General features: G+C 36.5%; 2 protein-coding genes across 2 annotated transcripts in view; both read left to right on the forward strand.

Annotated features, from left to right (window-relative positions):
• Nucleotides 1–8,624, forward strand: LOC111143303 (Rab geranylgeranyltransferase beta subunit). Its single transcript, XM_022496952.1, has 9 exons — nucleotides 1–51; nucleotides 1,124–1,231; nucleotides 2,318–2,515; nucleotides 3,315–3,420; nucleotides 4,275–4,327; nucleotides 4,410–4,520; nucleotides 5,412–5,537; nucleotides 7,512–7,661; nucleotides 8,029–8,624. The coding sequence occupies exons 1-9, from the start codon at nucleotides 49–51 to the stop codon at nucleotides 8,167–8,169; spliced, it is 996 nt and encodes a 331-aa protein (XP_022352660.1). The 5' UTR covers nucleotides 1–48; the 3' UTR covers nucleotides 8,170–8,624.
• A 1,666-nt stretch (nucleotides 8,625–10,290) lies between these two features.
• The window catches only part of LOC111143448 (mutS homolog 4), a 110,612-nt gene continuing 103,981 nt past the window's right edge, over nucleotides 10,291–16,921 (forward strand). Inside the window, exons 1-2 of the mRNA XM_022497204.1 lie at nucleotides 10,291–10,525; nucleotides 14,680–14,862. Of these exons, the coding sequence (XP_022352912.1) occupies nucleotides 10,291–10,525; nucleotides 14,680–14,862 (418 nt within the window). The remainder of the gene's footprint in view (nucleotides 10,526–14,679; nucleotides 14,863–16,921) is intronic.

The raw sequence follows: 16,921 nt of genomic DNA on the forward strand, positions 1-16,921 counted from the left end.
CCTAAATCTACCCAGGAACGGAGTAAAGTTCTCTTTTCCGTCTCAGACATGGTGAGTGAGGGTGTCCTTTACTGTGACTGCGCGGGTGGCGTTTAGGTGGAGTAATACTGAGCACCTCAGTCGTTCTAATTGTTTAGCAAGCATTGGAGAACAGTTGGGTTAAGACACCGGCCGTGAAAGGGGTTTTTTTAGGGTTCAGAGAGAATGAAGTATTACTCAGCGTTTTTTGCAGACCTCGCGGGCGCATGTACGGCTTCTAATTTTATCTAGGCTTTCTCCTAAGAGGCAGGCCTCAAGATTCAACGGCCCGATTTCTTAATTCCTCAAAAAAGCCGGGCCAGTCGGTGGTTCTTTTTTTCCTTTTTTCCTATATTTTATGGCTCAAAACCGATAAAGTCATTACTGATAACGTTCTTTGAAGATGCAGTAAATTTTAAGTGGGATCTGATGGAAATTCACAAAATTTTTTTCGGTAATGGTCATGACCTACTTAGAATGAGTTTTAGCTGTCTTGATAACAGTAAGAAATGCGGGGAACTAGAGCAGAATCCTCATTTCCTGAGGGCTTGTTGCAAATGAAGAAACTAAGACTAAAGCTGGAGAAGATGAAACTAAAGGAACTTATTGATAAATTGATAACCTAGGATTAGTAAAATTTAATTGAAGAACTTAACTACGAATTATGGGCTACCTGTATTTTATATATAAATATTTTACATTTTAATTTTAATGTTTCAGTTTTCTGCTGCTTGTAAACTAAGTTCTGAATTGGCAAGATGGGCTGTTCTGTGGTGTTTATTTTACTTTTAAGTGAAAGATAAGCAACAACAGATGAGGGTAATAATTTTTTGGGTCAATGATGAGCTGGCATGTATTCTGAATCCGAAGCTGATTATTACTACTTTAGCTCTAGAATTACTCTGAGACCTGAAAAATACCCGAATCTTCAGAAGAGCTTTAGTGCCTAATTTCTTTCTGGTCAGATGCCTAGTTTTTATATAGAAAGTTCTGTGTGGCAGGATGGAATTAAAGTGAAGAGTTCAGTTGTATATTGAATATATACACTGGGGTCAAGCATAAAAAAATGAACAGTTACAAAGTCACTGCTTTTTTGTTTTGAAAGGGCACACCGCAGAAGGATGTTATTATCAAGTCAGATGCACCTGACACGCTGTTGTTAGAGAAGCATGCGGATTATATAGCGTCGTATGGCTCCAAGAAAGATGATTATGTATGTATGATTTTGTGTTGAAAGTTCGTTTTATTTTGAAGAAATGACACTATTACGCATGAACAGTAAATGGGTCAGTATTTGTGGCCCGTGTTTCTTAAAAACGGAAACTCTTGCATGCGGAGGACTGAAGTTCTCTCCATGGGTGCAGTGAGTGTACCTTGGTATCAGAATTAACCACGGTTCTCAGGCTTTGACAGATAAAATAGATTCCCCATCTGCCTAGATGCTTAAGAGGTTTGAGGTAGAGAAGAGATTTGTATTTTTGTCCTTGAGGTATTACTTCCAAGGTCAGTGATGTGTTGGCATGTATTACCTGAATATATGGCTGATGTGTAATAACACTTAAGCTCTAGAATTACGCTGAGACCTTGAAAAAGTTTTACCTTAAGTTTCAAACCTTGAAGAATAGTTAACCCTCTTTGGGGCTAAGTAATGAAACTGAAAGTAAATTTTTCCCTGTAGTATCCAAACAACTGAATTAATTTACCATTTTGGGAAACATTGATGAATTGGTGACCTGTTAAATTCCCTAAGACTACTCACCAGACTGAAACTTTAACATGTATTGCATTGGTGACTAGCAAAAATTTATTTCTGATCTAGTCTCTGTACAAGTTTTTATGTCTCTGAGTAGCTATGGTTAGCTATTTAAACTTTTGCATGCCTTGGCTATTTTGGTTTCAAGTTGTTATACCATTTACTAATAGGTAGTAGATAGGCTTTGTACATAGTCCATATATTAATAGAATGATACTTGATAAAAATGATGTAGGTACTCTGAAAGAAATACTCTGTCCCCAAACTTGAAAAAAGTTGGTATATTTTTTTTACTTACACATCTGGTTAGATCTTAAGAGAGATTAAAGTCCTATTTGTATTGTTAGTTGCAGGTGAATTTATCATATACATTGCAGATCCTACTCCCTCCTAACCCCCAGTATTGATAGCCACAATTTTAAAGTTAACACTGATGTTAGGATGAATTGAATTAAACAATAAGTATGGCTAGTTTTTACATGTTCTATCACTTTAATAACCCTGCATCAATTCAAACTGGCACATTAAAATAATTGTGTATTTTAGGAATACTGTATGTCTGAGTATTTGAGAATGAGTGGTATCTATTGGGGTCTGACTGTAATGGATCTCATGGGACAACTACATCGGATGAATAGAGAAGAAATTCTGACATTCATTAAGTCATGTCAACATGAGTGTGGTGGAATAAGTGCCAGTATTGGACATGACCCTCATCTTTTGTACACTCTGAGTGCTGTCCAGGTAAATACTAAAATTTAATAGTCTTGGTAGTGTATTCTCTTACCTGAGAATGGAGAAAGTGAACTGGGTATTAGGAACATGACAGAATTGGTATCTGTCAAAAAAAAGTTTCCCTAATCTTTCCAAATGAAGCCTGTATTTTACAAGGTCAGTGATGTGATGGCATGTATTAGCTGAATCCAAAGTTGATGTAAATTGTAAAATTACACTGAGACCTTGAATGATAAAATGTTTATTTTCAGTATATGTAAATAACTTGAAAAATCACCAGGTAGAGTTAAGTGGTTTAATTTTGATAATAGTGAAGATCCACGATTACGACTTGAAAGTCTACTTCTGGGGGTGTCTGGGTGGCTCAGTAATTAAGTGTCTTCCTTTAGCTCAGGACTGAGCCCTGCTTTGGACTCACTGCTCAGTGGAAAGCCCACTTCTCCCTCCCACTCCCCCTGCTTGTGTTCCTCTCGCTGTCTCTAACTCTTGTCAAATAAATAAATACAATCTTCAAGAAAAATACTATAAAGTCTACTTCTTCTATGTATGTTAGTATATTTAAAAGTTTGGAATACGAAGTTACAGTTTATATGGAGGAAATAAATTCTTTGTTACTGGTTTGGGTTTGTTGATAATGGCTGTGGCATAGTAGAAGACAGTCTGCACCATTGCAAAAAGGTCACAATGTGCATAGACAGAAGGATATGCTTGCTTGACAGTTTAAAAGGTAGTTGAGGAAGAATATCATTAGAACAAACGTAGCAGTGTTGAAGAAGTATTTACTTAATTTGTTTTGTTTTTGTTACAGATTCTTACTCTGTATGATAGTATTAATGTTATTGATGTAAATAAAGTTGTGGAATATGTTCAGAGTCTACAGAAAGAAGATGGTTCTTTTGCTGGAGATATTTGGGGTAATGTCAGTCTCATTCATGCTACCCAAAGTACCAATATTAAAATCTGTTTGGGTGTTTATTATAGTGATAAGATTTGTTGAAAGTTTTTAAGTACAATGAGTTGGAGGCTTTGCTAATAATTATAAGGAGATTTTTAAGTTTTTGATCTTTTCAGGTCCCACTAAGCAGCTGGTCTTACTGAAGTTAAATGGTCTGCTGGAAGTTCCAGCATGCACTGTGTTAGTTTATCAGCATACAAGAGAACTGGAACAGAGGGGGCCAGTCTAAAATTTGAGGTAGGTGAAATTTTTTCCCCCGGTATTTGGTGGCTTTGTAAAGTTTTTTTTTTTTGTTTTTTTGTTTTTTGTTTTTTTTAAATAAACTATTTAATGAAGAGGGAGAGATATTCAAAAAACTTTACAAACTTACTGGATATTTGAGTGGAGGGAGGGAATAGTACTATCTTGATAAATGTAGATAATCTCTGCTTTAGGGCTGAATACAGTGCAGGCCGGAGAGACCAGCTGCTTCATGGGATGTGAAAATCTACTTTTATATAATAGGGTAAGTTTATTGTCACTGTTAGAAATTGAGTTGTCTTTTTGGTTCTGTGTTACCTTCCCTTTCTGGGTGCTCTAAGGAACTTAAGATAATTTTGCTGTATTTTTGGCAAATTTTCTAGTTCTTGGATTTCTTAGAAGTGATTTTACTTCAGATTCAGCTTTCGTCCTGCTAATTGAAAAGTAAATGTTAAGCTTGAACTCATGGAAATTTAAACATGGTAGTTGTACAGTTTTTCAGTTAATTGGCATTATATATTAAGATCAGATGCCTCTGGTAACAGTTTTTATTTAATTTCCTTTTTCTTTTAGGAGAAATTGATACAAGATTCTCTTTCTGTGCAGTGGCAACCTTGGCCCTATTGGTAAGTTTTGAATATTGTATTGGAATAATTAAATTCCCATGATTATTCTGGAATTCAGTAGGCTTATTTTTTCTGTTTGTAGGGGAAGCTAGATGCTATTAATGTGGAAAAGGCAATCGAATTTGTTTTATCGTGTATGAACTTTGATGGTGGATTTGGTTGCAGGCCAGGTTCTGAATCCCATGCTGGGCAGGTAACTTATTAATGCAGATTAAAATATGTAAGTTTTGAGGGGGTAAGTGAAAAATTGGGAAAATACATTAATAGCAGTTTCAGTGTCTGTTACATATGACTGAAGTTAATTTAAATGTAATATGGGATGTTACATAAGATTTGCTTAAATGCAGATAAAGAAAGGCATTTTTATAGTAGTTGTGTATATATTCCCTGTTGGTGGAAGCCCCTGGCCCAGGCAACATAAGTAGGTTTATTATCATGAAAGACACATTTTTATTTTCCACTACTTAACCGCCCCCCTCCAACAAAGTTTTGTTAATTTAATCTCTGTACCCAGTGTGGGGCTCAAACTCATAACCCCGGGATCAGGAGTTGGATGTTCTTCCAACTGAGACCGCTTTTATTTTCCATTAGTTTTTAACTAAGTAGATGGAAACATTCTTTTCCCTGCCTATCCTGAATACCTGTTTGCTTGTGCCAGAGAGGCAGTTGTATTTGTAAGTAGTGTTTGTACTATTGTGTATTGTATCTGTAAGTAGGTGTCCAATAAAATTTGCTTTTAGAGCCACCTGACTGGCTCTGTAGGTAGAGCATAAGATCTTCATCTTGTGGTTGTGAGTTTGAGTCCCATGTTGGGTATAGAGATTACTTAAAAATAAAATCTTTTTAAAAAAATTTTTGCTTTTAGCTATGAAGAAATGTTGACAATAGTATTTCATTGTAGAATTGGATCCTGGAATTAGTATGTTTGGATTTGTTCAGTTAGGTATGTGATATTTATGTGTTTGCAGTTCTGACTTGTTAATAGAAAGCAAGTTTTTAGACATAAATGGCATTTAAGTAGTTTTTATTACTACACTACTGTTGAAAATTGTTATACACATGTACTTTATGTCTGTAATTTTAGATCTATTGTTGCACAGGATTTCTGGCTATTACTAGCCAGTTGCATCAAGTAAATTCTGATTTACTCGGTTGGTGGCTTTGTGAACGACAGTTGCCATCAGGTGGACTCAATGGAAGGCCAGAGAAGGTATTGATTCATAAGATACTCTGTTCTAATAGCTTTATAACTACTATAGCTTCTTGTAAATTGATAATGAGCTTTTACCCCTCGCCCCATTGCAATTTTCCAGTTGTACTTCCTAAAAAATGCTCTTGGCAAAAGTAAAACAGCTGGAGTGGAGATACTTATTAATTATGGTATCCATTTAAAAGACTTAAGGAAAAGATGTGTATGCTGCCTTCTGATGTTCTTTCTATGACAAAGCTGTCTTCTGGTCTTTCCAATCATGAAGTGGATTCTGGAGTTACCTGAAGGAAAATAAAAAAAATAGCAAATATCCTAGCTTAGAAATACATTTATATTCAGACATACTATGTATTGTTAAAGTGGCTTTTTCCCTATCTTGAGGGTCTTATATTTTCCAGCCATTGAAACGAAGCTGTTTCTTTAAACTTTTAGTTATAGACCTATACCAGCGAAAATTAGTCCTGCATTAAAAGCTTTCTTTAGGGGCGCCTGGGTGGCTCAGCGGGGTAAGCCTCTGCCTTCACCTCAGGTCATGATCTCAGGATCCTGGGATCAAGCCTCATGTCAGGCTCTCTGCTTGGCAGGGAGCCTGCTTCCCCCTCTCCTTCTTCCTGCCTCTCTGCCTACTTGTGATCTCTCTTTCTGTCAAATAAATAAAATCGTGGGGAAAAAAAGCATTCTTCATATTTGGGACCCAATGAGTAGTGTTAAATGAATACATGTATTTTGTACAGAAGTCTCTGTGTCTACTTCGTGGGTGTGAAAGGACAATTAATTTACCAAATCAATGATTTTTAAAAATTACATTGCTAAATTTTTATTTAAAATCCTTACTAAAATTTTTAAGAAAAACCCAATTTTTGACATTTTGATTTGGAGAAAGGGGAATCAAATTTTCCTTTGCACATCCATAGTTCTCTTTCGCTCTCACATACTGTGTTCTAAATTGGGTCTGTAAGGGCCAGGTAGTAAATGTTTTCAGTTCTGTAAGATACATAGTCTTGTTGGCAAGTACATAACTACCCTAAGGAGTAGATGGTGCCATAAGAAACCAGTGGGGATAGCTGTGTTTAAGTAAAATAACAGTGGTTACATTTGAATTTGATGTGATTTTCCTATCACAAGACTGTCTTTTTTGTTTTTCTGGATTTTTTTGTTTTTTGTTTTTTAGACTGTATTTTAAAAAATGATTTACACATACATAAAAACTTGGGTTGAAGTCAAGTTAGACTTCAAGGGCTATAGATTGCTGGATGCTTGACAGAAAATAAGATAGGGCATGGTGGTGCTTTTGTCTGGGTCATTGTATTTTTATTTTAGATTTGCTAGTTCAATATTTACGAATAAGTTGGGTAGGGAAATACCCACAGGTGGTTTCTAGCTACTTACAGTCCAGTGAAAAACCTGCAACTTTCAACAGTTAGAAAATGGGTCAGGGTTGGGATTGCCAGGAATCTGCACTTACAGTGTAGGACAGTTTTTTATGTGCTTATGAATCACCCAGTGATTTTGTTGAAATGATTCTTCAGTCGAAGGTGAGATATTCTGCATTCTTTAAACCCAAATGACCAGTGTTTGAGGAGCCAGGCTTTAGGTTATTTTTAAGCAAATTACATACCTACCTGGATAGCACTTGTTGAAAATGCTCTGACTAGGGAAATAGAACATATATCACCATGGATTTCATGAGTGTTAACCACCAGCTTCTTGGATAAGGGACATTCATTGCAGATAAAATAAAGGTACAGGGATAGTTGTTACTGAGTTCCTAAACTCTGAAACATTTAGTGTGGGTATCTGTGGATTGAAATGTTTGGTCTTATCCCAGTGATTGTCTTTAAATCCAAGTAATTGTATTTATGAATTTTAGCATCTCTAACTGTATGTCAGTATATCCCTTAGTCTCCTCCAGCACCCCGTGTTTGGATCAGAGAATAAAATTGCGGCAATTGCTTGTGGTTTTTTCCCTTCTAGTTACCAGATGTATGCTATTCGTGGTGGGTGTTGGCCTCCCTAAAGATAATTGGAAGGCTTCATTGGATTGATAGAGAGAAACTTAGAAGTTTCATTTTAGCATGTCAAGATGAAGAAACAGGAGGATTTGCAGACCGACCAGGAGATATGGCAAGTATATTTCTGACATGTTCATGTAATAGTTACATTGCTTTGAGTTACCTTTATGTCATTTCCAGACTTAAAAATGGATGATATTCAGCGTTTTACTTTTTAAGCAGGATACTTTCTAGGTAACTTTTGAGAATATATGAAGGGAAAACAAGTTTGCAGAAATTTCTCATCACTTAATTGTCAAAAAAAATGTGTATGGTAAAAGGTCCTATGTTAAAAAAAAGTTTGAAGTCATCATTTTTAGAAAACTAAGCATTTATTCAAGTAAAGAAAATACAATGGAATCCAATATAGCTTGTTCAGAAGTAGGGTTTTAGAAGTTTTCATTTTTGTAATACTCTATAAATTCTTATTTTTTAAATAGGTAGATCCTTTTCATACTTTATTTGGAATTGCTGGATTGTCACTTTTGGGAGAAGAACAGATAAAACCTGTTAGTCCTGTTTTTTGCATGCCTGAAGAAGTACTTCGGAGAGTGAATGTTCAGCCTGAACTAGTGAGCTAGACATTGATGGAGACATGAGACATTGCTTAGTATAGTTTTGCCATCTTAACATTCCTATAAAGTGCTTAACAAACTTAAAAATGACTACTGTGTTATTATTTTGTATATGAATTGTATTAGTTTTAATAAATTATGTAATTATGCATAATGTAAAATAAAGATCTTTATCTTCAGCTTTAGATTTCCTTCTGCAATGCTATTTTTCTGAGTACAGTATTTTGTTTCTGCTTCATTGTATTTATTTGTATGTTTCCTTAACAGCAAACTCAGTTTTAAAGAACTATCAAGAAGTCTTTTGTTCTACTTGTTTTTCCCATGTGCTTCTTTCATGATATATGATAATGGCTAATGTAAATTGATCTGTATCAGTGAGAATGTTAATTGATTAAGAATTGATAAACCCATCCATATATGAATTAAAAGATGCACCAGAATAAACGGCTGTTGAAATTTGAGACTGTTTCATAAGTTTATGGTTACTTTGAATTCATCACAGTGATTTAGGTAAATGGCACATTGTACCATTTTAGAATAGGACAGCATTCCGGACTACATCTTATTTTTTAAACATTTCTATGTCAGAATGCCAGCAACCTATCCAAGGAATTGTTGGCCCTTAAGGAAATAGAAGTTCATAGTTACCACAATATTTTTTGAAACTTCCAAAAGACTGGAATGAGCACAAGTATTCGGAGACTTCTACATTCTTGATGAAAATAAAGTATTTCAATGAACATTTTTCTTGAAATGGAAGTTGAAATTTTCTCAAGCATGTTGGCAAATTCTAGTAATTGTTTCAAGAATGATGATCAGTGGGCTCTTGGCTTGCTCAGTTGGTAGAGCATGCATGCCACTCTTGATCTTGGGGTGGTCAGTTCAGGCCCCACAGTGGGGGTGGAGTTTACTCAAAAATGAGTAGTGGTGGTTCACTTAGACATTCACCAATGTCAGTTGTAACATCTTGATGAGAAAATGCTTACATGAGATTCTTGAAATGTCTACCATTATTTCGACAGTTTACTAAAGAGTTTAGGCTGAGTTGCCACTATTTTTCTGAAAGTTTTGGAATTGGATGGAACATAATCTTAAATGGTATCACTGGAAGTATTTGAAGGAATTTTGAGGATTCCAGTCATTGCATGTGGGTGAACTGTGCTGTTAGACACCTGACTTACTGAGGTAATTCAGCAACTGCATGAATTCAGTTTTTCTTACTATCGAAGTATAGTTGGCAGTGTTCCATTAGTTTCAGGTGTACAACATAGTGATTCCATAAGTCTGTTAAGTTATGGTCAGTAATGTTTGAATATATTCCAATAGCAGTATCCAGAGTATTTTCTCAATCCTAGTTTCTTTGGGAAGTTGGTACTATTTCTATATTCAAGAAAATAGGCACAAAACTTAATTTCATGGAGGTAATTTGTTGTAAAGCTAGAGTTTGGGTTTATATAGTCTTATTAATTTGTACCTACAGTATGAGAAACTGGGAGCTGTCCAAGAGAGATCTCATCCATTGACCTGCTTCTTAGGTTATTGCGGATACAATAATATGCTTAATGGGTGAATATTATCTTGTGATAATGACAACATTCTTGTGGTTATTTAAACTGCAGGAGGTTAATGGCTCCTTTTTGTGTTTCTCCACAAGAGCAATGTTAGGTGGGCTGAACACTGACATTTGTCTACACCATCATAGGCGTTCGGTGTCTAGTGATGGACAGTTTGTAACTTAAGCTAAGTGTATTTGGGGGTGTGGGAGATGTTCAAAAGCAAACACCTTTAGTAAAATAGAGTGCCGTGAGACTAACGGGGCTACCAAATTTGATGGTCATTGATCAGCTTTGAAAAATTCTGTTCAGCTAATCCCTGCAGATTGAGGAGAGCTGTACTTCAGATTAAGCTCAAAGCCAAATCCTGTGGTGGGTGAAAGGACTGGGCACCCGTAGGAGTAGGGCCCCCAGGCATGGGTGGGGGAAAAGCTGGGGCTCGCTGCGCCTGCGCATGGGGGCTTTGTGCGTCTGCGCGCCGTGCTTAGGCCTTTTCCTGCGACGCTTCTCTAACTTCGGGTCAGTGAAGGGACGCTCAGCAATCTCAGACTTCTGCTTGGGAAGATTTGTGAGAATGCGGAGGCCTGAGGTCTCAACAGTCTCACCGTCGGCCCCTGCGGCTTCCCTCGCTTTGGGAGAACCTCGGTCTCAGGGTCCTTGCTATAATTTCGGACTCCAGGAGACTCCTCAGAGCGGGCCTTCAGCGCAGGCCTCTGCGTCCACGCCTTCTGGCACGTCTGCAGCCGCCGGCGACCGGAGCAGCAGCACAAGCCTCCCTCGCCACCCGCCTGGCGCTGGCCCAGCACTAGGCAAGGAGTATTTGGATGGATTCACGGGTAGCTAGAGCGCTGCAGCTCCGGGAGGTTTCCCAGCGCGGTGGTGGCTGTTACTTCAGAAAAGTTTCAGTTGTGATGTGGTTGAGAGGATGAGAATGGGGTGCTTTAGAAATTTGATGGGTCTGAGTGAGTGAAAGCCCGGACTCCTCAAGTTGGTGAATGTTATTTTTATTTTTTTTTCCTTTCCATTTATAAAGCATTTTTTAAAATTATTATTATTTTTTAAAGATTTCATTTATTTGACAGATTACAAGTAGGCAGATAGGCAGGCAGAGAGAGAGAGAGAGAGAGAGAGAGAGAGGAGGAAGCAGGCTCCCCGCTGAGCAGAGAGCCCAACACGGGGCTCAATCCCAGGACCCTGAGATCATGAACTGAGGCGAAGGCAGAGGCTTAACCCACTGAGCCACCCAGGCGCCCCTAAAATTATTTTTATTAACATATAATGTATTATTTGCCCCAGGGGTACAGGTCTGTGAATTGTCAGGTTTACACATTTCACAGCACTCACCGTAGCGCATATCCTCCCTAAGGTCCATAACCCAGCCACCCTCTCCCTACCCCCAGGAACCCTCAGTCTGTTTTGTGAGATTGTCTCTTATGGTTTGTCTCCCTCCCCATCCCATCTACAAATCTGTTTTATTACAAGTTGGGGATGGTAAATGGCTCAGTTCTGAGGAAGGCTGCAATAAAACCTTATTTAATAACCGTCTGTCTCCCTCCCAAAAGTATATGACAAATGACAGAATTTGTGGAGTTTGGTGATAGGAGTGGTTCCTCTTGGCTTCTGAACTAGGATGAAATGAAAATAGATTCAATCCAGCATTTCATCTAATTCAGTTGAGTAATATGTTTAAGTATTTAACAGTGTATGTCTTTCAATTCAAGTTCAACCCTTTTATTTTATATTTGGACAACTCCCCCTTTGTGGAAAAACTATCACTGTTTTTACACACCATTTTAGCACAATAATAAGGTAAATGCCAAATCCAGTGCTCACCTTTCAGTTCACCTGTGTTTAATGTTCTTGACCAGTCTTCTCTTGAACTCTTAATTTGGTTTCCCTAATTCTACTCTTCCCTGTTTTTCTCCTTTCAGAGAACTGCTTTGCCTACCGTTATCAGTTCCCAAATTATGGTTTGTCCTTAGAGTTTTGGTGTTTTTTTCTAGGTCACTTCTTGGATGTGATTATCATTGCTGGGTTCTCCCCTATGCTCCAGATTCCTATTTCAGACTGTATTCTGAAATTTCTAGGGGGGAGAGACCAATGCACACCTCAGACTCACTATATGATTAGTTGAATTCATCTCTCTACAGTTCCTTCAGCTGTTTCTTTTTTTTTTTAATATTTTTTTATTTATTTGACAGAGATCACAAGTAGGCAGAGAGGCAGGCAGAGAGAGAGAGAGAGAGAGAGAGAGAGAGAGGAGGAAGCAGGCTCCCTGCAGAGCAGAGAGCCCGATGTGGGGCTCGATCCCAGGACCCTGGGATCATGACCCGAGCCGAAGGCAGAGGCTTTAACCCGCTGAGCCACCCAGGCGCCCCCCCTTCAGCTGTTTCTTAACTCTATCCCTGGATTGTCTAAATCTTAAACCTGTAAGACTTCAGCAAATTTCTCACATCATCCAGTTAATAAGTCCTATCTTTTATCTTTTAAATAATTCTTTCCTCTCTGTTTCTGTGCCGTTACAGGCTCTCATTATTTTATGTGTGAATTATTGCATCAAACTCTAGCATTGGTGACTGGATAAATGGTAGTACTACTTCCTGATAAAGTGGGTTTTGTAGGAGAATCAATTTTTAGAAGGAAAATGAGTTCTGTATAGACATTGTAAATGTGAATAACCTTTAGGATATCCATATGATCACTCTGAATTGAATTTATGGATCTTGGATTAAGAAGAGAAACTTAGGAGAGATTCAGATTTGAAAGTCACCAGTATATTTGACGCCAGAGGAGAGAAGATAAAGAAGACACAGCAAAATAGAGGTCAAGGAAATTGGAGGGCAACTAAGACAAGTGATAAGTTTCCAGAAGGAGCTTAAAATCTAAAAGTAACCTGAGGACAAGAAACATCCCTGTCTGTCTCTAGCTCCTGGTAACCACTCCCTTCCTTAGTTCCTGTGGTGGAGCACATGGGTTTTATATGCTTCTTTATGATGATATCCTTATACTGTGTCCATACCTTTGTAAATACTTTATCAAACTTCTCAAAGTATACTAGTTTGAATGTGTAATCCAGTTTCTGCTGGTACCTATGTAAAGGAGTCTGATTTTATCCCATGGTGGGTATGGAGAGACAGTGAGGAATTGTGAGAAAGGAAATTTCTTTTTTGGAAAGATCATTGGTGATTATGTGAAGAATGGATCAAAGAGGCATAATTCTAGAAGCAAGGCCTGAGGAAGATACAGGCTTAAAATGGGCCAATAGGAGTAGAAATGGGGAGAAATTTTAGTGGTATTAAAAATTTTTTTTTTACCAGACTTACTGATTGGGTGTTAAGATTGATGAAAGTGGGGGCGCCTGGGTGGCTCAGTGGGTTAAGCCTCTGCCTTCAGCTCAGGTCATGATCTCAGGGTCCTGGGATTGAGTCCCGCATTGGGCTCTCTGCTCAGCGGGGAGCCTGCTTCCCCCTCTCTGCCTACTCTCTCTCTCTCTCTGTGTCAAATAAAAAAATAAAAATCTTTAAAAAAAAAGATTGATGAAAGTGGAATTAAGAATGATTCCTTAGTTTATGACTTGAGTGACAAGGTGCAAGATGTTATAGTTGGCCACAACTGGTAATAAATAAGCTTTGAGGAAAAGATAGAGTATATTTTTGAACATTTAAAAGTCTGGAAAGATCTCTAAAAGTTTATATCCAAGAGGTAGTTAGATTTAGGGACCTAGAGCCACACTGATAGAACTTTCTGTGATGACAGAAATATTTTATATCTGTGTTAATATGGTAGCCAACAGCCAAATGTGGCTTTTGAGCATTTAAAATGTGGCTAGTGAGGCAGAGTTTTTAATTTTAGTTATTTTTTATTTAAATAGTCACATGCAGTCAGTAGCTACTGTATTGAACAATGCATTTATAGACCTAAGAATGGGTCTTGTATTTTTAAAGGGCTGAAAAGTAAAAGAAGAATATTTTGTGATGTGAAAATTATGAGAAATTCAGATTTTAGTGTCTGGAAGTAAAGTTTTATTGAAACATAGCCATGCTCATTCATTTACTGTTGTCTATGGCTGCTTTCCCAATATAGTGTCTGAGTTGAGTAATACTAGCAGAATGTATGGCACACAAAGCCTAAAATATTTACCATCTGGCCCTTTATTTAAAAAGTTTGCCAAAATGTGCTTTATAGTTTAAGAGAAGTTAGGGCTTTATATGAAGGTTGAAGGGTATAAATAACTAGAAATAGATATTACTAGAGACCAATATAATAGATGAGATGCCCAGAGAAGATGTGTAATGCTAATTTGTGAGAGAAGGTAAAAAGGTGTGGAATCTTGGGAAGCCAACAGTTAAGAGGCAGACAGAGGAAAAAGAATCTGGCAAAGTAACCTAAAAGCAAGTGGTAAAGGAGAAGCAGAGTTGTCATGGAAGTGAAGGGGAATAGGAGCAAAGAGCCCCAATATATAATTTTAAAAACTTTTATGTGCCAGGACATTAAGGTAGACTGCTTCATGTATATTCTTTCTGATTTTAAGGCAATTCTGTTAAGTAATATATCAGTAGGAAAGTGCCTGGACAGGGAAATGAATCCAAGTGAGTCTAAAACTCTTTTTATACTATTTGTATGGAAGGAAGGAGTGTCAATGAAGTTAAATCAAACGAGGAAAAGAGGTCTTGTAATTGCTATATACAGTAAACATAAATGATGTATTTGAAGATTTAGAAGGTAGTTTATGATTCTATCAAGAGTAGTCTCCATTTGAAGAAGCATATTAGTAAGCACTTTTCCTTATATTTTAGTACAAGATTATTTATCAATAGTACCATTAAATTTGTCATAATTTGCTGTATTTTTAGAAGTCATCAGATAAAGTTTTATAGAAAGTAAACATGATATAAATTATATTGATTAAAATATTGCATAATTCTGAAACTTTAAGAACTGATATTTAATTTTTCGAATTTAGGTTCACACTTCAGGAATAAAAGATCTAATGCAGAAAACACATTTGCATCAAATTTTAATTTTGGTACAAGCTCATCTTCTACACAAGATAGTAATTATCCTCAAATACTGAAAACTCCATTGTCTGCTGGAAATCCCCAGAGATCAGGTTATAAAAATTGGACACCACAAATGGGATATTCAGGTAAAATGAAAATGAGTGGAATGTTGATCGAGATGACTTTGGAACTTTTAAGACTTGTAAATTGTAAATTAGGGTGGTTAAGTTCATTTGAAGTTATTTGTAACTAATACAGATGGCTGAAAGAAAAATATTTCGTTTACCCATATCCATAATTGAAGGTTAAGTTAATGCTACATGTTTCTGATATTATTTGTTAACAAGTGCAGGTCTGCATTATTTTAACTATTCTGACTTAAAAAAACAAAAAGAGAAAACTCTCCCTTTTATACATGATATTTACTGAAATCTAGAAGTTGATCCTGATAGCACTATTGTACAGGATTTTTTTTTAATACTTAAATTTCAGTTTTTAATCTAAATCTAGTTTCTCTTGAAGGGAAAATGGATGAAATAGTTCTTTAATTTCAGTTTTTATCTAAATCTAGTTTCTCTTGACGGGAAAATGGATGAAATAGTTCTTCATGTGTAAGTATTCTCTAAGGTACATGCAGTGGAATTTCTTGGATACAGGATATATGAATGTATACATTTACAAGATAATAACAAATTGTTTTTCTAAGTGCTTCTACCAGTGTACACTATTACTAGCAACATATGAGAGTTCTTGTTGGTCTGCATCCTCTCCAACAGTTGGTATCGTCAGACTTCTTAATATTTACCAGTCTAGCAGTTGTAAGATACTAACTGTAGTCTGAATTTGTATTTTCCTGGTTATTAGTGAGGTTGATTACCTTTTGTGTACTTTTTGACCATATAGCTTTCATTTTTGTGTGTGTGAAATGACTGTTCATGTGTATTATCTATTTTTCTTTAGGTTTATTTTTCTGGGTTTGTAGAAATTCTTTATATATTCTGAATATATATTCAGAGTATATATTCTTTTGACAAGTACATATATTGTATATATCTTCTCTAGGTTTGTGACTTGTCTTCCTCCTTTTCTTATGATGTTCTTGGATGAACAGAAATTCTTAATTTTATACATTTTTAGTAAATGTTCTGTCTCCACTTTTAAAAAATCTTTTACAGTTGTGTTTTTTTTTTTATGTATATTAGGTTTCTTTCTTTCTCCCTTCCCTCCTCCCCTTCCCTTCCCTCCCTTCCCTCCTTCCTTCCTATTTCTTTCTCTCTTTCTTTCTTCCATAAATTACACCCGTTGTGGGGCTTAAATTCATGACCCTGAGATTAAGAGTCACATGCTCTACCCACTGAGCCAACCAGGTACCCTATTAGGCCATTTCTTTCATTGTGTTGTTTACATATGTATCACCAAAGACTTTTTTGTACTTATATTAAAAACTCCCAGTATGATTGTGGACTTGTCTGTTTCTCTAGTAGTTCTGTTAATCTTTTGTTTTGCATATTTTGAAGCTATTTTAGTAGGAGCCCAATAATTTAGCATTGGTATGTTGTAGTATGAAATGACTCTCTTCATCTCTTAATATACTTTTTGCTTTAAAGTTTATTTTGTCAGCTATTAACATAGAAATTCCTTTTCTTTAGGTTAGTGTTTATATGATACATATTTTTGAAATTTTTGACTTCCTAACTTCCAGCCTTTATACCTGGTATTTCCTATGCTTAGGAACACTCTTTTCCCCTTTTCATACAGTCAATTCTTATTTATTCCTCAAGTCTAAGCTTAAATGTTATACCTTTCAGAAAGCTTTCTGTAATCCTATAAGTCTAGGTTGAATCTCTCTGCTACCTGCTCCCATTTCACTTCACATTTTACTAATGATATTGGTATTTTAATTATCTTTTTTCTCCACTGCACTGTAAAATCCATGAAGGCAGAGACTGTAGCAGTCTGGATCTAATTTGAAGATTGAACCATATAATGATTTAAACAAGGGTGATTTAATATAAAGAATTATTAAACTATGATAGAAGACTCACTGTAGGATAGAAGAAAACTCTGTAAAATACTCTAGAGCTGCGGGGAGGCCCAAGAGGTCATATTTGGAAGCAGGCTCTTTTCAGGACTCATCTCCAAGTCTGGGGTATAGATCTCCTTGGAGAAAGTGAAGTTGAACCTACTAAATGGCAGAGGCTGCAG

Source organism: Enhydra lutris, unplaced genomic scaffold (genome assembly GCF_002288905.1).
Source record: "Enhydra lutris kenyoni isolate GAN:26980312 unplaced genomic scaffold, ASM228890v2 scaffoldscaffold9, whole genome shotgun sequence".
In the NCBI taxonomy this organism is placed as follows: Eukaryota; Metazoa; Chordata; class Mammalia; order Carnivora; family Mustelidae; genus Enhydra; species Enhydra lutris.

What these genes read in the sequence shown, in the direction of transcription:
- LOC111143303 (XM_022496952.1), top strand. An exon ending in ACACTCTGAGTGCTGTCCAG is followed by an intron (nt 2,516 to 3,314) that starts GTAAATACTAAA and finishes TTTTTGTTACAG; the next exon opens with ATTCTTACTCTGTATGATAG. An exon ending in TCAATGGAAGGCCAGAGAAG is followed by an intron (nt 5,538 to 7,511) that starts GTATTGATTCAT and finishes TTTCCCTTCTAG; the next exon opens with TTACCAGATGTATGCTATTC.